Below are 21,590 nucleotides of genomic sequence, written 5' to 3' on the forward strand. Positions count from 1 at the left end.
ACGGGCGTCTGACGGGCCCCCACCGCGACCTGCAATCGGCCTGCTGTGGTCCGATCGGCCCGCGGCAGTCCGATCGGCCTGCTGTAGGCCGACAGAGTCTCACTTTTGCAATTTTTAAAAATCGCGCGCTATTCGTAGAATTAAATAAAAAATTCGTATTATTTTAAAAAAAATCGCTAAATAAATATGGCTTATGTTTATGAGTTAGGAAGTTTTTTAGTTGCCGCAAGATGTTTTGGGTCATGCACACTCTTTTTTCTGGTAGTGTGTATAACTAAATCGTTTGGTGTGTGCTTAATGAATTTCCTGAAGTATAGGAGTACATAGAGTAAGTTCTATTGGCATCATTATCGAGGAGACACTTGAAAATAAAATTCCCACATTGTTTGAGACCAAAAAATCACAGGATGTGTGCTCGCTAGGATTCTTGCATTTTTTCCTACTGAAGCGAACAAGCAAGTTCAGAAAGTTCTTGCATTTCACAGTCCTATGTTTTGTACATGCATTTATATCTAATTTCTATGTTTTTCTCTTCCAATGTTTTTACAATCACACAAACTACGGAAGGCAATGGCGTCGTATATCTACAGGTCTGAAACTATGTTTGGGGCCTCCGCCCCCAACTCCACAATAAAATGGTTTGGAATTTTTTGGCTAGAAATACCTCAAATTGGCCAATTTGTTCCCCCTCCAACCACTTGAACCATGCTCCGCCATTGTATATGTGTGTATATTATATGTGCATTGCAAAGAACCTGAGTCCCTTAAGGGATGGGGGAGGAGGATGGTGTGTCCACTATAGAAAGACTAATTATAGATGGCATGGGAACTTTCTGGATCCTTGTAGCTTAATAAAAGATCTTTCTTTCCACCATATTCTCTAGTAAATAATAAACACCATTATATTTTTAGGCCGGCTGAAAAAGCCAGTGAGAGTCTATTACTCCTAAAGTTGTCACATAAGAGTTAAAATAAATTAAACAAATCACTCGCCCCTCACAGTCATAAATTTTGGCAATAAGACAATACATGTGCATATTTATTATGAAAAAGTAGTGTATCATACCACTGAAAATTGACTCAACAATATAAACCGTTCATAGTTTATATAATACACGACTTTGATTCATAATCATGGGGAGTAGGATGATGGTGGCCATTATTGAAAGACTTTCTAATAACAACATAAGTAAGTAATGTCCAATGTTTTACTTTGAACTATTTAGATTGTTTCATGTCCTAATCTACTTATTTTCTTGAACAAAAAAGAGAGAGTTAAATGATGCCAACTCCCAATGCTAGAGTTGGCACGAGGATTCAATATTTTCCACACATAAGGCTAGTCATCAAACCCTAAACCTGTCCATGTTCTTGTGTTTGCTTAGCGGCCTCCATTGTTGCGAAAAATAACCACTTTATAAATAGCCTACAAAGCAAGACATATAAGGTTAGTGCTAAATGACTAGTTGAATTCTAATTGTTCAAATGGTCCATGACAAACACCCAAGGTCAAGCCACAAGAGCCTCCAGCCACTGTTGTCATTGATAATGTCATAGAAGCTTAGAATGTTCGCAAGGCACCTAACAAGTGTCATGAGTTAAGCTAACACAACTCCAAAGAACCGGACCATCATGTGGGAGAATAATACTTCCTCCGTTCCATAATTCTTGTTGGGTTAACTTAAAATTTGAACTAAAACCGCGACAATAATTATGGAACAGGGGAGTATGTAGTTGCTATCCCCCTCTATGCCACATAGTTGACACACCCCATCACCTACACCATGAGTCCATGACACCCTCCGAACATGTAAACTAAAGGGGGTGCAAACCCTGATGAACTACAAGACGGAGATCTCCATCTTGAGGAGAAGCATGGCAGGCCTCGTACCGAGGTACCGAGAGCTTTTGGTACAAAGAGTTCACCGAGAACCTGCCGGATGGCTTCAAATGCCGAGATCGAGTCCTGCCCATCCGCGAAGTGAACACCATCCAGATTTGCCACCAGATAGTCATGTCATTCACACGGCCACTTGAGGCCAAAGTTCTGTGGTGTACATCAGGCTAGCTTACATAAATATAAGAATTTCTTGGGATTTTATTCCAAGCTGCTTCTTCCTTTTCCACAACCTTTTCCATTGTGCGTCCCCAGCACAACCACCTGTTGCTACCTCGCCATCACTTCAAATTATTACAGTTATTCAGTTGGTATCACCATCCCAATAACGACAGAGGAAGGTAATAGCTCACGTGTTTGTTGCACTGAACAGAACAAACAGTTGCAGCGACAGGAGGACCCTATCCTACTGGAAGGCCTATTGGACCACACACCAAAAGAAAACCACCCACAGATCTGCTATACAAGATCGAATTATTGATGCTGCTTATCTATCTCGAGGCAATGATGCTATACCTGCAGCTGTTTCACTGCATGCCTAGACCCTTTAATCGATCCATGTACCTTGTGCAGTAACTTCTTCACATATCGTATATATGCAGCCATGCTTGTTGGGAAACAGTATATATTTGTCTTGCTACTTGTTCCATTTCTAGTCTTTACACAAGATTAGTGACTCATGTCCCAGTAAATAAGTTAGTAGAAGAGAAGAACAAAGGGAAGATAAAGAGGAAGCACGGAGGGCGGAACATGGTTTCAGTGGCCAAATGAGTCTAGACATGAGCTCTCAGCGAGAACAAACATCACAAGAACTCAAAAAGTGATTAATAAGGCGAATCGACTATAAGTTTGCAGTGGCAAAGAACCTTGATCAATCCAGCACCATCAGAGCTTGAGGGACAGGTCGATTTCCTCGGCGATGAGGTCCCGGCCGCGAGCCGCCTCCGGCGGTGGCGCCGCCCTCCTGTAGGAGTGCACGGAGCTCCCCGCAGCATTGCTCCCTCCCTTGGCGGCCTCGCCGGCATGGCGACGAGCGGCGGCGAGCTCCCTCGTGCGCTTGGCGACGCTGCGCTCGAACTTGTGGGCGTTCTGGTGGCCGCCCAGCGCCTGGGACGAGTAGAACTTCTTGTCGCAGTAGGTGCAGGTGAAGTAGCCCACCGGCTCCGGCGACGATGCACGATGCAGGGACAGGTTCAGGTCGATGTCGCCCTCTCCTTCCCAAACGCCGCCGTTGGGCTCCATGGCAGCTCTAAGGTCTTGTAGTGGTAGGGGTCTCTAGCAACCTAGATAGTGTATTCTAGTTGTCTGGGAGAATTGATGCATACGGTGATGCACCCCAATAACCCAAATGAATGATTTAAGTAGTAGTACATGACAACCCTAGTATATAGAGAGTAGAGACAGAGAGGGAGAGGTGCGTCGTAGGTGTGGACGAGAGTAGTATTGTACGCTGGTCTCTGAGGGAACGCACGTTACACACGTACAGTACAGGATCTATCAGGAGGGGAAGGGAGACCCGATGAAAAGGACAAGAGATTTCATGTGTGGATGGATCGGCCAGTCGACGAATAGGATTGCTCCGCCAGAAGATTGGGGTGCTGCTGTAACATCTGTCGAGTGACTCCACCGACCGTGACCGTATGCGCGCCAGAGCTCGCGTGTAAGGATTAAGGAACTACGAGTAATATACAGTTATGCAATATTCAGTGAGATGATTTGTCCAGTTACGTCTCATAACTGAAGACTAACAACTAGTCCGAGTTATGCCTGTAGAAGTGTAATTGTATAGCATCACATAGCCTCCAGGCGGGCTAAACAAAAAATTACATAACCTCCGGGCTGAGGTGTAACTGAAATTTGCTTGAGACTTTTTTTTGGTTGCACACGTCTATTTTATTCTTGTATATATTGTATTCTACAAACATACTTCATCGGCAAGTTGATGAACTCATGGTTAAAACTTTGACGATACAGTGAGAATAGAGTTATACATAACATATTACCTTTTTGCGAGGATAGGTATCATATTTTGTGTTGCTATTGCACCGGATAAAAGATTGTTTTCTGATTCTAAGTTGTCTGATTTAATTTAGTTTCTACTTTCACTGAATAAATCTGATTTTAGTTTCTACTTTCACTGAATAAATAAATGCAGTCAATAAACTGGTCTTACTTTGGGATCTCGGACTCGTGCCTCCTGCCGGCGCCGCCGCTGGTCGCCTTGTCTCTGTGGCCTTTAGGCCATGGAGGCGTGGTGGATCTCGGCCCTCATCGGTGGGAGGGCTCCGCTCCCTATTTTGAGGGCTTCGTTCTTCGTTTTTAGGGTCAATATTTGTAGGGGCGGCGCTCAGGTGGTGGTGGCGGCATCTCGTGCAATAAAGGTCTCCCTGGCTTCAACCCCATCTCGGCAGCAACGTCGAGAGGCTTGTGGGAGTGGTGTGGTCTTCGAGGATTTCGTCTGGGTGTGGGGATCTTTGGATCGTCAAGGAGCTTCATCGGCAGTTCTTCCTTCTTCTTCGTCTCTGGGACGGATGTGGTCTTTTTTACCCGTTCGGCGACTTCCCGTCGGCAACCAACAACGTCAGGCCGACTCAAGGAGGAGCGGTAGCGGCGGCGCACCGTCGACACGGTCTGGAGGTTGAAGATGAAGGGCTTCTCAAGGATCTCGTTATAATTTTCGTTTTTCTTGAGATGCTTTATACTGTTTGTTGTTTCTTTTAATGCCAAAGTCCTATTCGCAAAAAAAAAACTGGTCTTACTTTGAAAGAAAAATAGTTAGATAATGAGCGTTTTGTTACTTATAAGGTTTAAGAATTACACCTTGGCCTCCATAGAGCTAAGATGCACACATCCGTACCAATCCACAAATTACATACATAAATAAAGCTAAAGTTCTCGACGAGTATTTGAAAGTGAAACAAAAAGAGCCTAAGGCGGAGGAGGGCCAATCCACATATCACGTTGGCATCCATGTTGGAAAAAAATCCCTTGCCCTGTCATCCAACCGTGTAGACACCTCCGTAAAGAGGTAACGACGCTCCACACATTGTTGAGGAAACCACAAACGGAGTGTAGGTGTGCAGCGGTAGATGACCTGCATAAGGGAAAAAATACTGTTAAAACCCTTGTCATTTCTACATAGTCAAAGCGGCCAAATAACGGCAATTGCTCCCACCCTAATAAGTAGTTTAAACCTAGGATCCACATCATTGAGCTAGTTGCTGAATATGTTCGCAACACAAACTGGTGGGTATAAGGTAGAACCTATCTGAATCGCTGACCATATAAATCTAGCAAATTTACACTGCAAGAATAAGGGCTTTATAGTTTCTTTATGTTGACAAAAGTCACACGTTTTACTTCCCTATTAATTGCATTTTGCAAGGTTATATTTTGTGAAAATTACTCCTCAACGGAGATATCACGCGAACACCTTAGTTTTAAGCGGGATCTTCATCTTCCAATTTTTTTTTATTATCAACTGCTGCATTAGGTTAGATTAAATCATTGTGTTGGATATGTTCCCTAGTGGCAAATAAATAAATATGTTTTTTCATTATCATATTTGTATTGTTCACAATAAGTTGTATGCCATGCGCTCACTGCATTAAGCGGAAACATTAATACATATGTGGTATGTAAACAAAACTTTATCCTAGTAAAATAGCCCATTGATTAATAAGATGATCAAGGTTTACTGATCATGGACAACAATGATGTCATTAATATTGGAGTCATGTTGTATAACGTGATCGACACACACCCATAAGGTATTGCAATGTGATCAAGTCACAAAGTTCAGCATTGCGATACGGGTATGAATTGTTATAACCTAATCCTTAGACCGTGAGACCATATTTAATCACTATCACCGACGGCTGCTTTAACATCATCAACCGCTACACCGTAACAGTGTAGTCATAAAGGTGCTGCTAAGGTATACCAATGGAATGGGTTGAGGGTATGTGTCAATAGCGGGATTTGTACATCCTGTGATGGATAGATACTAAAGGGCCCGCTTGGTGATATTGTATCTACACCGCTTCCGAGCATGTGAATAGGTCACGAGGATATGATATCACAACAAAGTATGTTTGTGGGTAACGAGATAGAACTAAAGTATGCTAGATGAAGATTAAGTCTCGGACAAACTAGGTATTGTGTAACAAAGGGAATAGGACTCGACATTCAGGTTCAAATAATAAACATACTTCGTGCTTGTGTAGGGGTCGTTATAGTTTTCTAGAACCCACAGATAGTCATTGATCATAGAGTCTCGATCATGTCTACGCATTTCCGAACCCGTAGGGTGGCATACTTAAGAGTATACGACGCTTTGAGTTGTATCTGAGATCGATAGAGAAAAGAGAGAGAACACCAGAATTATTCCGGAGAGGTATCGGAATAAGTTCCGGAGTTAACGAATTGTTTAGAGACTTAATAATATGTTTTGTTATTTAATTAAGTGAATTAAATATTAAAACTATAAAGAAAGAGGAAAATACCCCTAATTGTCCACCATAGGGCGGCCCAATAAGGGAGGGTCCGGCCACCCAAGGGGAAGGGAGGTCGGCGGCCCAAGTGGACTGATCGCGCCAAACCCTAACCCTAGGGGGTGGCGGCTGCCCTAGGTGGCCCCACATCCTCCTCCCCATTCCCCTATATAAAGATCCCCCTTGGGGCTCTTCCCTCATTCGATTCATTGGCATTTGCCATCTCTCTCTCTCCCTCTCACCCTCTCTCCCTCATGGGAGTGTTCCCAAGTTAGGAACGTACATGCATTGCTGGACCGAGGCCCGGAGGACGTCCATACGTCGTACGTTTGTACAACTGCGGAGGCGTGACACTGGGAGAGCTTCATCGTTGGGACTTCTTCATGAACTTGAGGTCGGCGTCAACGTACAACTTCATCGACCATGTTCATCGTGAATGTTAAGCTTTTCGGTCTTCAAGGGTATGAACGCAGAATCCCTCTGTTAGTTTGCATCTCCATAGAATAGATATTGTATATGTTTTTTTGTCGTAGGAAATTTTTTGTTTTCTGCAACGGAACCCTACACATTGTACATAAAATCCATAGAGAATTTGCCGCTCTTGGTAAGATTCCATTGAAATGTGTCAGATCCCTTAGTTTCTTTTAGATCTTGTTTCTTTTGCCAAAGTGATCGACATAAAGGAAATATAGATTGTAGGGTTAGGAGCGGAGGTTTTAGAATTAAAAAAGAAGATCTTAATTAGCAAGTGCTTATATAAGATCATGAATGAAAATGGCATGTGGCAAGAGCTGCCGCAAAAGAAATACTTACACTATAAAACTTTATCTCGGATCTTGCAAAACCAATTGACTCAACTTTTTGGAAGGGTTTAATGAATGTTAAAGAGAATTTCTTTGCTAGGGGGGCTTTTTTTGTTGGTAATGGTCTTAACACTCGGTTTTGGGAGGATATTTTGTTAGGAGATAAGTCTCTCGCTGAAGAGGAGTGAGTTGCTTTCACCACCCCCTGGGGCGCACGGAAAATACTTTCCATTCCTGCCGAATGAAAGGATGGACAAGTGACAGTCCTTGGGATATGAGACGAACAGCTCCAATAAGTAGATTCGCAGGAATCTTCAGCAAACAAAAAGACAAGAAGTCCATGGTTGTTAGAGGATAAGTACTTAAAGCTGAGTACCGAATCCTCTAGCGGATGGGATTGATACACCATCTACGAGAATGAAAAGGCGAAATTGGCTCCGGGGGACATGATGAGCATAGATCATTCAAGATGATATGCTATCGAATAGCATTGCGTGACAATCCCACAGACACACGATTGTGTTTCTGTGGTCAGTCAACAAGAAAAGCAATGCGCCGCAAGGCAAACAGTGTCTTTAACTAATCTATACCAGCTTTGAATCTTTGAAAAACGCTAAATTTTTCAAGTTTTCAAATTTTTTCGGACTAGGCACTACTATAGTGCCCCGGCGACCCTTATACAATATTGTTTATCACAAACATGTCAGAGTTGCGAATGGTATGGACTCAACTCCTCTAAATATACTATCTAGACGGACATTGAGTGGTATAAGTGGGATAGATTGATACATCTTTTACAACGGCTATGGTTCAGCTAAGATACTGATGATACTTTTATGAGAGTGGATTTGGTGTTCAGATGAGTACGTGCGCACGCCCTAGCTGCCGTTGGATCAACGCTGAGATTCAATTTATCACTCACGGCAATCATACGGCGTTAGTACCTTTTTTGGCCGCTGCGTCGTGGGCATGTGGCCTTTCCTCGCACGCACATGGGCAGGCCCCACTAAACTGAGCGGCAACTACTCCCCATCCCGTATTTCCACTAGCAGTATTTCCCCATCGCGTGGCGCCTCCGGCAGCGGCTGAGTCGGGGAACACGAGCGGGCCGTCGTGGTCGCCCACCAGCGCGGCGCTGGCGCGGATGGCGAGCGCGGCCATCTCCTCTGTCTGCAGCAGCCGGCGCCGCATCGACTCGGGCTGCAGGTCCTCGTCGGTCTCCACTGCCGCCACCGCGCCGCCGAGCTCGAGCCCGTCGGCGCTGCCTTGAGCGCGTGCGACGCCCGAGTGTCCCCGGCGAAACGCTGCAGCTCGCCGTCCGAGAGCACCACCCTCGCCGCCGTGACCTCGCCGACCGCGGCGTCCCCCATCACCGCCGCCGCCGCCGTCGCCTCGCACGAGTGGGTTGTTGCGCCGGCTGTGCCCAAACAAATCGGATGAGGCCACCACGGTTGGGAGTGTTGCGCGATTGGAACGCGTGGTAGGCGAGGCCGACGGGCTCCATCACGGACCGGCCCTCCCGCTTGCTCGACGACGCGCTGTAGCTTCTCGAGGTCCCGAGATGTCGTTCTGAGCGACACCTCCGCCCCGCGTCCGCCTCCCCCGCGGCGGCCATTCCGGTTGTGGTGACGGCGGCCTGGATGGTATTTTCTGCTCGCACTACCGCAGCGGATCTGACACAGCAGCACTCCGTTGACCGCACGAGAGGGGATCCGGCCACTCCATCGGCGAGTGAAGCGGGGGACCGGACCGAGCTGGAACGATATGAATCGGGGCGGAGATGAACGATGAACCGACCACCTCTGCCGCTGCCGGATGCACGCCGGAGCGGCACGAATCAGAGCGTCCCATGGTCGGATTCGAGATCGCCAAATCTCGCCATGGCTGCCCTCGGTTCCCCATTGAGCAGATCTTGTACTAGCAGCTTTGCAGGATGAGGACACTGCACGCGTCTAGTGCCTACCTACCAGAGCGAGACCAGCCTTTGGCTTGTCGTTTCCTCCTCGTCACAGGCTAACGGCAGAACAAACAGCGTGAGACACGTGTCGAATAGTAAGCGCGTGCTCACGTACCCATGTGAACACCAGCGTTCATCCGATACTTTTATATGCAACTTATCTACTTGATGTGGCTTTTCTCTCAAATCAATGTATCTTGACTTGCTTAATGACCATACTTCTTATCTTAAGAAATATATTTGGAAAATGAAAGTCCCACTAAAGATTAAGATATTCATGTGGTTTCTTCATAAGAAAGTCAACCTCACGAAAGACAATTTGATTAAATGGAATTGTCAAGGATGTGCTAAATATCGTTTTTGTGATCAAGATGAGACAATTCAACATCTATTTGTATCTTGTCCGTTTGCAAAATGATTTGGAGAATAGTCTTTAGTACTTTTAATATAAATATGTTTGGAAACTGGTCGAATGGGGTAGCTAAAAAGACAAAACCCACATTAGAGTCCGTAGGTGCGCTCTACTTTGGGAGATATGAAATGTTCGAAATGATTTTATCTTTAACAAATAAATCCCATCATTTTTGTATGTTACTCCTATGGCTATGAGTTCATTGGTTTACCATTTGTTCCACCTCTCAAGGTCGATCATGGTTACAAAAGCATGACGTGCTACTGACACAAATGACATTGTTCTATATATATATAGTAGCAATGTACTATAGCATGTTGTACCAAAAACACTAGGATGGTATTGTCATTATAGAAGCGGGTTAGTTCATGTATTGTACCTATTGCACCAAAAATACTATTGTGTTTCCTACCGTACCAAAACTACTGTTGGCCGATCGGCCATAGTACTATTACCATGTTTTGATATAGTGATGATGTGCCAGATTGAATGGTATATCCAACTGAAGGCATGTGTGAAAAATAAAAAGGATCTTTTTTTTAGATGAAAATCTAGGAATCTTAATTAGCCGTAACAATGGCAGCCTAGACCAATAGTCAATCCAGTGATACACAATACTGAATATAGCTAGGTATTAACCGCATTGAATCAGGGGTGGATGACCTTTTTTTTCTTTTTTTCGAGAGCACGCCAATAGGGTGCCTTATCTTTATAAAAGGTAGAAACTCATTTACAAGAAAGTCAAAGAGCCAATTGAAAGCAATTGGATTGGCTGACACACACACTCACACAAGGACCTGATCGAAAACCCGGCCCCTCCCTCCTCTACCCAACGAGGACTACTCTCCCTGCTCGCTCCGGCTGGGTTGATGAGCTTCGGACCTTCATTTTTCATGTGAGAAGAGTAGAAGATTTTATTGTATTATTGCACGTGCTTTTCAGGTACAGCGGACGTAGTTGCTGCCAGAAAGGGACGGAAACAAAACTAAAAGCAATGGTAGTGTTAAAAATGCGGCTAACAGCCTACCACGTACACATCAACTGTAGTGCATAGCTCAGGTAGACACAAGGGGCATTCGAAGATCCCAGAGACATGGAGTATCTTGATCATGATTACTTATGTGGACATATGTGCGACACACATGGTCATCTATATAGGGCTCGAATTTAAGCTGGTCCGACATGTCGAGATTATGATATGAGGCGAACAGTTAAAAGTCTCGATCGTGAAACAGTAAACTTGTCTAAAGCTAACCCCGTTGAATATAACTAGTTTTGGTCGCGCAAGATTAAACAGCAAGAAGCCGCAGATCGACGAGCTAGATAAACCTCCTAATTTTCTTAGGCCACGGCTAACAATTGTTGATCAATAAAGCTTAATATTGCTGTCAAAAGAAGAAGAAAAAACTAAGAGAAGCGGCAAAATTGAAACTCTGATTACCTAGGAATGTGCCCCTTTTTACGCAACGGATTGCTGCAGTCCTGGCTACCTCCTGGTGTGATGCACCTACTGGATTCAGAAAAGCAAGGAAACATCGTCAAGGCAGACAAATCATGTGATGGCTTCGTTGGTCTGTCGTTAAGGTGTTCCCACTGTAAAATGCCTCGATATAGATATCACTGCCATCAGCTTACGGGTCAATTTGATACTGAAACAGCGCCTCGCAGTGCTGCATAGTTGCATCTGAGAGGTTGGTGAAGCCTCAGATTCTTCGAAAACGAACTGATTATACGGCCGCGTTTGGCAACACCGGAAGTTGTCGTATCTCTCTTTCTATTTATTCATTTTATTCTTTTGGATGACAACAGGTGCTCGGGGGTCGCGGTACATGCTAACATGCGTAGCAGCTCTACTCGGGATGCAAACTGAAAACCCGAGCGGCGCCGGCAAAGAGGCGCGCCGCGCATACCTCGAGGGCATGATAAACATCAGTTACTTCTCCGGTGTATTTCGCCGTCTCCAACCTGTCGGAAGTCATTGGCAGAAGAGACACCCCGCTGATTTCTACTCCTTCCGTTCCATATTGTTTATGGCTAATTAAATCAATGAATACCATTTGTACGCATTTATTTTGTTATTTGTTCCCGTTTTATGCCTCGCTGAGAACTCGTATCCCTTTCCCTGTCTGAAGACACCGAACTCTGTGTTTTTCCCAGAAGAACTGATCAAGCAGGTCTAATGCGTTCGTTGTACAGTGCAGTGATTTTTCAGTTTCTTTTTTTTGAAACGTGGGCAAAAGCTTTGCCCATTTCATTGATTAAGAAAGGAGTTTTACAATAAAGAAAAGAGACCGATAAAAAATACAACATTACTCTCCCGGCATCAAAAGACCCAACTTCTTTGCACCGGCTAACACCCAAAGACTACCCTCCTTTCTAACCCTATCGAAGACAACTTGCACGGGAGCATGCTTGTTCTTGAAGACCCTATCGTTTCGCTCATTCCACAACTCCCAAATGATTAGCATAGAGAGCGAGGCCACCCCTCCACGGCTTTGACCCGCGCCCAACGACCCCCACCATTCCGGGAAGGAGAGCACTCCCCAATTGTTTGGGTGAATGTGTGGGATGCCCAACCACTCCTTGACCCTCTCCCAAAGCCTCTTGGCAAACCGGCAATGCACAAAAAGATGGTCAACCGACTCCGTGCAACGTTTGCAAAGGGGGCAAAGGCCACAATTTGGCCATCCCCGCTTGGCCAACCGGTCGGCGGTCCAAATCCTATTTTGATTAACAAGCCAAGCGAAGAATTTGATCTTTGGCGAAACCCAAACCTTCCAAACCGAATTGTAAAGAGTTGACATGATGGGAGTGTTAGGCCAATATGCTTGTTGTATTATCAGGGGGCCAAAGGCCACAATATATAGTACATGTACAGGTGCACATATGCAGAAACCCCCTAACATATGGGGAAACTACAATAGACAAATATATACATCTAACACCCCCCCTCAAACTCATGGTGGATCCACAACACTGAGTTTGGAGAGTAAGAAATCATGCTGCGCTCGAGTCTGTGACTTCGTAAAGAAATCTGCCAACTGCAAATCTGAAGGCACATAATAAACCGCAACAACATCATCCTGGCCCTGTGCACGTGTGTAAAAAGCATCAACACCGATATGCTTGGTCAGCTCATGCTTGACCGGATCACGTGCAATACCGATAGCACCTGTATCGTCGTACAAAAGTGGAGTGGGTGTCGTAACGAAACCCCAAAATCTGCAAGCAACCACCGTAACCAAGTCACCTCAGCAATCAGCAAAGCCATAGCCCGCAACTCAGCCTCAACACTCGAACGGGAAACCGCGACCTGTTTCTTCGTCTTCCAAGCAACAAGCGAACCACCTAGAAACACACAAGAAGCGTAAAGCGAACGACGATCCGTAGGATCACTCGCCCACGTAGCATCCGAATAGCACCGGAGCTGGAGAGAGCTGGAACGGGGAAAGAAAAGGCGACGAGTGATCGTGCCACGAAGATAACGAAGAACACGGAGGAGATGACTATAGTGAACAAGTGGTAGGAGCTGAGACAAACCGACTCGAATATGAAAAGGATAAGAAATATCGTGACGAGTGACAACGAAGATAAACAAGACTCCCAACAAGATGGCGATAACGGGTGGGATCAGGAAGAGGATCACCATCGATAGGGACGAAGCTTAACATTAAGCTCCATAGGAGTATCAACCGTGCGCTCATCCCCAAGAGCAGCACGAGCAAGAAGATCCCGAATGTACTTTTCCTGAGAGATAGAAAAGCCATCAGAAGTGGAGGAAACCTCAATGCCAAGAAAATAGCGAAGAGGACCAAGATCAGTCATAATAAACCGATCGCGAAGACGAGCCTTGACAAAGGCAATATACTCAGGATCATCACCAGTAATGATCATATCATCAACATAGAGAAGAAGAAGAGTACGTCCACGAGGAGAAGTGTGAACGAAAAGTGCGGGATCATGAAGACTAGGAGAGAAACCAGCAGCAGTCACCACAGAGGCGAAGCGCTCAAACCAGGCACGAGGGGCCTGTTTGAGACCATAGAGAGAACGTCGAAGACGACAAACCATCCCATCGGGAACTGAATACCCAGGAGGAGGCTGCATGTAAACCTCCTCACTCAACTCGCCATTAAGAAAAGCATTCTGAACATCAAGCCGGGAGACGGACCAGCGGCGAACGTAAGCAACGGCAAGAAGGGTACGCACGGTAGTCATATGAGCCACAGGGGCAAAAGTCTCATCATAATCACGGCCGTGCTCCCGCCGAAAGCCACGAGCCACAAGACGCGCTTTATAGCGCTCAAGAGATCCATCGGAGCGAGTCTTAATTTTATAGACCCACTTACACGTGATAGGACGAACACAGAAGGGGGAGAAACAAGATCCCAAGTGTCAGTGCGCTCAAGCGCAGCGATCTCCTCAGCCATGGCAAGCTGCCATTCAGGATGACGCTCGGCATCCCGATAAGAAGTCGGCTCGGAAACGATAGAAAGACCATACTGACTAGGAGAGTAACGAGCTGGAGCACGACGCTGACGAACAGGCCGTGAAGGGGGAAGGTCATCAGCGGAGGACAACTCATCAGAAGAAGAGGAAGAAGGGACATCATCAGAAGGATCCGAAACCGGAGAACGAGGAGTACTAGGTGGACTAGACGGAGGAGAGGATGGTGCCGAAGGGGACGCATCAGGACTAGGAGGGGGAGGAGACGGGATAGCAGGGGGTGCATCCGGAAAAAGAAGAAAAGAGATATCATCCACCGGGTAAGTACCCGAGGTGGGACGAGGATAGAAGGGACGCGTCTCATCAAACGTGACATCACGAGAGATGCGCATCCGACGACCAACGGGGTCCCAACAGCGATAGCCCTTATGCTCATCACTGTATCCGAGAAAAACACACTCAACGGACTGAGCAGTCAGCTTGGTGCGATCGCGAGGAGGGAGAAGAACATAGCAAACGCAACCAAATAAACGAAGTGTCGAGTAATCCGGAGAGCAACCGAAAGACGCTCAAGAGGAATGCCACCTTGAAGGGCAGCAGAAGGCTGAATGTTAATGAGGTAAGTCGACGTAGCGACAGCCTCAGCCCGTAAATGCGGCGGAAGAGAGGAAGCAATCATCATAGCACGGGTAGTCTCAAGAATATGACGATGCTTACGCTCGGCGACACCATTTTGAGCATGGGCGCCGGACACGAGAACCGGGCAAGGGTGCCCTGCTCAAGCAAGAACACCACGCAGGTGCTCGGGAGATATACTCTCCGGCGGAGTCAGCACGAAACACACGAATAGGCGTGGAATACCGAGTACGAACCATGGCCGCAAAACGCCGATAAATAGAAAGCACCTCGCTGCGAGAGTGCATAAGAAACAACCAGGTGTATCGCGAAAAATCATCAATAAACAAAATATAGTATCGATGACCCCCTTTCGAAGGGAAGGGAGCCGGACCCCAAACATCCGAATGCACTAAATCAAAAGGTCGCCGAGATACGTACGCACTAGTAGGATAGGGAAGCTGAATCTGTTTGCCTAGCCTACAACCCCGACACGAATGCAAAGACACATCTCCCGAGACAGACCCCGAAGACCACGACGAACTAATGACGATAAACGGGAGCCACAGAGGTGACCCAGCCGATGATGCCACCGCTGAAAAGATCCAGGTGACGTAGCAAAGAACCGCAGGAGAACCGGCGGATGAAGTGGCAGCAGAAGGAACGCGAAGCCGCCTAACTCCCGCAGCCCCGGGACTCAAGGCCGCGAGGGCCAGCTCCAACCAGGGCTCGTGTACGGCGGTCCCGAACAAAGCACAAGAATCAGGCGTCAAGAATGACGCGACAACCGAGATCGCAAGGCCGACTAGCGGAAAACAGGTTCATCTTAAGACTAGGAACATGGGAAACATCGAGAACAGAGAAAGAGGTAGTAGAAAGAGTGCCTCGACCGGAAACAGGGAGAGAGGTACCATCAGCCGTGATAACATGAACGAGCGAAACAAGAGAGCGAAGAGCGAGAAAGAATAGAAGACGCAGAGGTCATATGAAAAGAAGCTCCGAATCCGGATACCACGGGGATGATGTACCCGATCGTGTGGAAGAAGGTGGTCGCGCGGTGCCGGAAGAGCCAGGCACGTAACCAGCAGCATCCGTCGAGGAAGAGCCCGTACCAGCGAGCGGACTCACGAAGACCACGGATAATGTCCCGATCGGATAGCGCAACGGCCAGAAGAACCCGAAGAGCCACCCGACGACGAGTAAGGTGCGGCGGGCGTAAGCTGGGATCCCTCTCGCCAGCCAAGTAGAGATAGTGTGGCCAGGCCCGCCACGATAGGGTGCACGGAGGTGACGTCGAACCACGAGGCTGCCGGGGCCGACGCCGACCCCGAGATGGAGGAGTAGGCGGATCGGCCGTGGCCGGAGGCCGCAACGAAGTCGGCGGCATAGGAGGTCCACGAGCAGACGGCACAGGAGGGCCACGAGCAGCAAGAACAGAGGGAACCTCAAGAAGACCAACACCACGAAGACGAGTCTCCTCAGCACGAAGCTCAGCAAGGACCTCAGAGAGCGGAACACGACCACGGGCAAGCAGCCGGGCCCGGCGCGGCTCAAACTCCCTACGGAGCCGCGACAAGAACTCAAAAACGCGCCGAAACTCCGCATCCGCGCGAACAGCCGTGACAGACAGGGACAGGTGGCACACACAACCGTACGGAGAGAATCAAGCCGACGCCAAATAGCAGCACTCCGAGTGTAGAACTCATCAATAGTAGAATCACCCCGTCGAAGAGCATGCTCCCGGCGGACCACGGACAGGTAAAGAGCATCACCGGACGGCCGATAGCGCCGACGAAGAAAAGCCCACCGAGCAGCTAGCGGTGGGAAGACCCATAAACTTAGCAAGATACCGAGGCGTGAACACCGGAGGTGAGAACAGCAGCAAGCACGCGCATCCTCATCTATCCACCGAGTGTACTCAGTCGGATCCAGCCGCGTAAGTCGCAACGGCAGAGAGTGGTCCCTGGACCTTCCGGTCATAATCAGCCGAGCAGGTGTCATCAGCACTCTTGGCCGCATCCTTATCCGCCTCGAGTAGCATCGGAGGGCAAGGGCAATGTGGTGGCGGTGCAACAGCACCGTAGGAGCAACAGGCGCGGTGGACAGGAGACCTCGCCGTAAAGCACACCCCAAAGACGAAGACCGCGCATGTGGACGCGCATAAAGGCAGCGAAATCAGGGTAATTCGCGCCATCGAAGATCACCGGGCAGCGAGGGATCGCAACATAGCCCGAAGAAGACATAGCACTTTTTTTTTTTTTTTTTTTGCTCTTTTTTTTTTTCTTTTTTTTTTTTTTTTTTTTTGGATCAAGTCAACTAGAAAACGGAGCGGACAGAATCGGGCCAGGGAACAGCCACGATCCGGCTAGGGAGCACGGCCAAGGGAGATCGGCCACGGCCACGAGCTGGGGAGATCGGCCACGGCCACGAGCTGGATCGGGCCAGGGAACAGGGTACTCGTGCGAGCGGGAATCCGGGGAATCGTGGAGATCGGCCAGGGGAGATCGGCCACGCGCCACACGACGGAGAGAGAGCGGGCGGATCCTGGGCAGCCGAGCTGAATCGGGACGGGACGGAGAGCAGGCGGGGAAGAATCGGGCGGCGAAGGAATCCGGCGCCACGCGACGGAGAGCAGGGCGGCGAGGCCGGGCGGAATCGGCCGGACGGAATCGGAGATTGGAGATTGAACGAGCAACTTCGGCCCGGGGAAATTAGAGGATCAATATTTGCTCTGATACCATGTTAGGCCAATATGCTTGTTGTATTATCAGGGGGCCAAAGGCCACAATATATAGTACATGTACAGGTGCACATATGCAGAAAGCCCCCTAACATATGAGGAAACTACAATAGACAAATATATACATCTAACAGGGAGAATGGGTGCTACACTTCTAAGTCCGATTTTCCAGTTTTGAGGACACGAGACAAGATGCACAACGACAAAACTCGAACCAAACACACAACCCACGGGCTCTCAACTCCACGGAATCCCCAGTTCCACGGCCCAGACGCCAAACGTTTTACGAATTTCAGCGAGTCCGGTGCAGTTTCCATGGATCCTAGCCCGGCAATACGGCCCATGGACCCGTTACTGGCCCACAAATTGGAGAAAAAGGAACAGCGTGGCTCTCTAACCGCGAAATCCGCGGCCCCTTCTCCAGTCTGTATCCGGCGCAGCAGCGCGGCTGGAGGTACTCCGGTTTTTGTTTTCGGTGTTTTTTTTTCTTTGGTTTTAAGCTGGGCTTTTCAATTTTGAACTGTTTCCGTTCGGTTTCTGCTGATTTTTCATTTTTGCCTGTCAGTTTTTTTATCGTTTTCAAATTAAAAATATTTTTCAATTTAACATTTTCCAAGTTTTAACTTTTTTACATCTGAGTATTTTTTATCTTCCTCAAATTTAGAATTTTTTCAAAAAAAATCGTTTGAACGCTTTTCAGATTTCATATTTTAAAATTTGAACATTTCTAAAATTGAATAATTTAAAATTTAAACATTTCTTGTATAAAAAAATTTAAATATGAATCGTTTAAATTTTTGAGAATCTACCATTTTCAAAAAAATCAAAAAATGAACCAAAATAAAAATTGCCAAAAAACCTACGTACCCAAACAGAAACAAAGAACGGAGCAGCTCCATTCGAGGACAAAATATGAGACCAGCCCATTTTGGAATTCCAGAAGCGGGACCTTGCTGTTTCACCGCTTAGAGCGTAAAATAGCAGCCCCGTGTTGCTCCGTGAGTTATGCATACCTTCGTCGCTAGTATGGGCTTAGCCCAGTTCGCGTGTTCGTGCTCCTTTGAGTTTACTGTTTTCGGCTCCTGTCCAAGTTCACTATTTTGTACCAACTGTTCACTCACCGTCTTGCAGCTGCAGAAACGAGGCAAACATTCTCGTTTTATCACAGGAGTTTGATGTTTTTTTGAACCATATTTGTTTTGAACCATAGTTGTAACAAATTTTGTTTTAAACTTATTTCAAGTCTAAACAAAAAATTTGCTAAAAATTAAAGTTTTCCAAATTTTAAATTTTTTCAAATAAAAAAACAAAATCTTGAGAAAACGGCTACCTAGGCCAGCCCACCAGAAGAAGCTCCCAGTGCGTGCAATATTCATGCACGCACCGCAGCGATGCATAGGTGCACCTCTTCTCTGCCTCCCGGATGGCCTGCAGTTAGCTCTTTCGATTCAGGCCCAAAGAAAGACGATTTTAAGTTGCACTGTGTCGAGCGGTTGTTTGAAAAAAATTGTGTCTGACTCAAGCTAAACTTAGATCAGCTCTCAACAAAGAACTTTAGTTTAGGTAATTTTAAAAACTATGGCGCCCATATGGAATGCGGCGGTGCCCGCGCTAGCTTCTCCAACGACAGTGCTATAGGGCAGCAGTTGGTGGGTGCCTCGGTGGGATCGCGTCCAGGGGCGTACTGTGGTGGCGGCGGTAACGGGTGGCTTATATATGGGTGGGCTAGGCTGGTCGAGGCTCTCACACTTTTGTTTAGTGGGACAATGGCGACATCTTGGAGCTCCTCCTAGGCGTCCAGCACTCTAGCTAAACCTACAGCACGAGGATGTTGGGAGCAGCTACCTCGGGAATGGCGGCGGCGTCCTCCTTCTCCGCCACAAGTGGAGCGTGAGTTGTGGTGGATCTCAGGATCCCATGAGTTTCGCGTGAAGTCACCAATCTTCCTACAGTCAGTCCTCTTCTATCTAGCCACTAACTTGTTATAGACCTCTCTTTTGGGAGAATACAAGGACTAGCGCGGATGGCATTACTTTGACCTCTAGATCAGAGGGATCCCGGTCATGTGCGACCACAATATCAGCCTAAATGGCTTCAAGGGGTACAACCCGAAGCTATGTTTTCCCTTTATAGTGAAAGATAGTAGGCCTCCCCTCCCGAAACCCTATCCTCCCATGTCGCCCCCTCCCGGGCGGCGGCGGCGAAGGCCCCCAGCCTCCAGCCCCCAGCGTACCCTCATCCCCCGCCCCTCGGCCGCCGCTGCTGCTGTCTCCGGTGGAAGTGGCGACGCCCCTCCCGTCGAAGGACGATGGGGTGGAGAAGGCTTTCGCGGCGGCGCGTCATGGGAGGCGATGAGGCGCAGGCTGAGGACGACGGGCGGCATGGCTGCTTGGCCGTGGCCTGATGCACTTCGCCAGTCGCCATGGAGGAGTGGGTGGACCGTGGCAGCCTTCTCCACCGGCGGCGGTTCGGCGGTGGTGGCGATCTACGCATGATTTGGGTCCTCTTGGACCCAATCGTCGTAGGATCCATGGCTTCGGCCAAGCCATCGTCTGTGCTCCGCGCCACCTTTTTCTTCTCGGGTGATCTGGTAGGAGTGACATGCAGCGTGGGGGCTGCTGGTCTAGCTTTGATGGTGGCGGTCCTCAGGTTTCTCTCATGTGAAGATGAAGACCTGCCGGAGGCCAATCTACCTTGATCTGGCTAGAGTGATGAGTTCCGGAAAGCACCGCCAGCGAATGGAACAGTGCATCTTTTGCCTGTAGTTTGCTGGATCGGCTGGTATTCGGTCGAGCGCACCCATATTTTTATTCCGATCGTTTGGTTCTCGAGAAAGCGACGCGAAGCTCTATTCCGTGTTGACATCAAGTGAATTTGGTCCATGGTGAAGTCACAAGAAGTAATATCATGAAGGACGGATTTGGAGGAGTAGCTAAGGGAGGTTCAAGTCTCCACGATTTTGAGGGACTTGCTTGATGTTTGGGGCTCCGCGGCAGTGGTATGAAAGTGGGGGCGGCAGCATAGGTGAAGTTCAGAGTCCTACCTTTCAGGGTGAAAACCCAAGGTATGGCCTTAAATACTGGTGCACCGTTCCCTTCTTAGAGGCTTCGTTTTTGGAGAGTCTGTATTTCAGGTGTGTCATGGTGGTGGATGTATTGTTGTTGCTAGGTCTACGATGTTGCAGCGGGACTTTTGTTCTTAGTATTCTTTTCTCTGTGTTGGTTGTCTACATCTGTACTGTCATTAGTGTGTTGCATTGTTGCAGAGGCTAGGTGTAATTGGTATCTTTTGATATTAATATATTCCCTTTATCGAAAAAATGCTTTCCCTTTATAAGAAAAAAGAATTTAAAAGCGTTTAACTAAACCAATACAAAATTATAGATGGGTTCGTTCAATTGGAGAATACTCCCGTCGTTTGATTTAGTCTACATTTAAAAAATTCATACAAACTACTACTGAGTGGTGTTTTACGCACGGCATAACCGCCGCCTCAATCCTAGCCGCCTCCAGTTCATCCTCATCCATAGATCGGTTCCCTCTTCTCTGGTCGGCTTCGCCAGCATCGGGAGGACTGAGGAACCCGATCTATGCGTGGATTTTTTTAATAAAAGTATTGTTCTCATTAGATTATGTTAGGGTTTTGGTAGCCGCCTTCTTGTTGGTTTACCCTCAATGGAGATGGCATCGTTTGCAATAAGTGATCTTCGGTCTTTCGTTCGGTGACGAGATCTTCTTCCTGACGTTAATGGTGGTGTTGAATGATTACAATTTTCTAGGTATGAGCCTTCAAATCTTGCTTCGCCAGATCGATTTTGGATCTTTTGTCGTTGTTGCCGCGAGGAGGATTATCCTTGCAGCTTTTGTCCCGGCTGCTACGTCCTCGATAATGGTGATTCGTACCCTCGGCTCTCCATCGACAACGAACAAAGCTAGTCGGTTATTATTCTCTGACATACTGGTGTTGGTACTCTTGCCGATGTTGGATGCGTCTGTGCACGTAGCCTTGACATTACGGCTCAAAAAATTATGGGAGAACTTTCGTCGGTATTTACAGTTCTATGATTCGTTATCCATCTTTGGTTGTCTTCAGAAGAGTACAAGATTTTGTTCTGGAAGAAGAAAGATTTTTAAGACCTCGAAGATTTGTTACTATCTTTTAGATTTTTATTTTATCGTTAGAGTCAGTTCATGTATCTCTACCATGTACTATTTGTTACTATGAATA

General features: G+C 47.3%; 1 protein-coding gene across 1 annotated transcript; it reads right to left on the bottom strand.

Moving 5' to 3' along the window:
* Positions 1–2,616: 2,616 nt before the first annotated feature.
* LOC124658282 (zinc finger protein 2-like) lies at positions 2,617–3,312 on the bottom strand. The gene has a single exon (XM_047196656.1). It carries the CDS (start codon positions 3,137–3,139, stop codon positions 2,783–2,785), a length of 357 nt encoding a protein of 118 aa, XP_047052612.1. The 5' UTR covers positions 3,140–3,312; the 3' UTR covers positions 2,617–2,782.
* Positions 3,313–21,590: the final 18,278 nt, after the last annotated feature.

Source organism: Lolium rigidum, chromosome 5 (assembly GCF_022539505.1).
Source record: "Lolium rigidum isolate FL_2022 chromosome 5, APGP_CSIRO_Lrig_0.1, whole genome shotgun sequence".
In the NCBI taxonomy this organism is placed as follows: domain Eukaryota; kingdom Viridiplantae; phylum Streptophyta; class Magnoliopsida; order Poales; family Poaceae; genus Lolium; species Lolium rigidum.

Bases quoted from the DNA above. Each gene is read 5' to 3' on its own strand.
- LOC124658282 (XM_047196656.1), bottom strand. From the start codon at position 3,139: ATGGAGCCCAACGGCGGCGTTTGGGAAGGAGAGGGCGACATCGACCTG.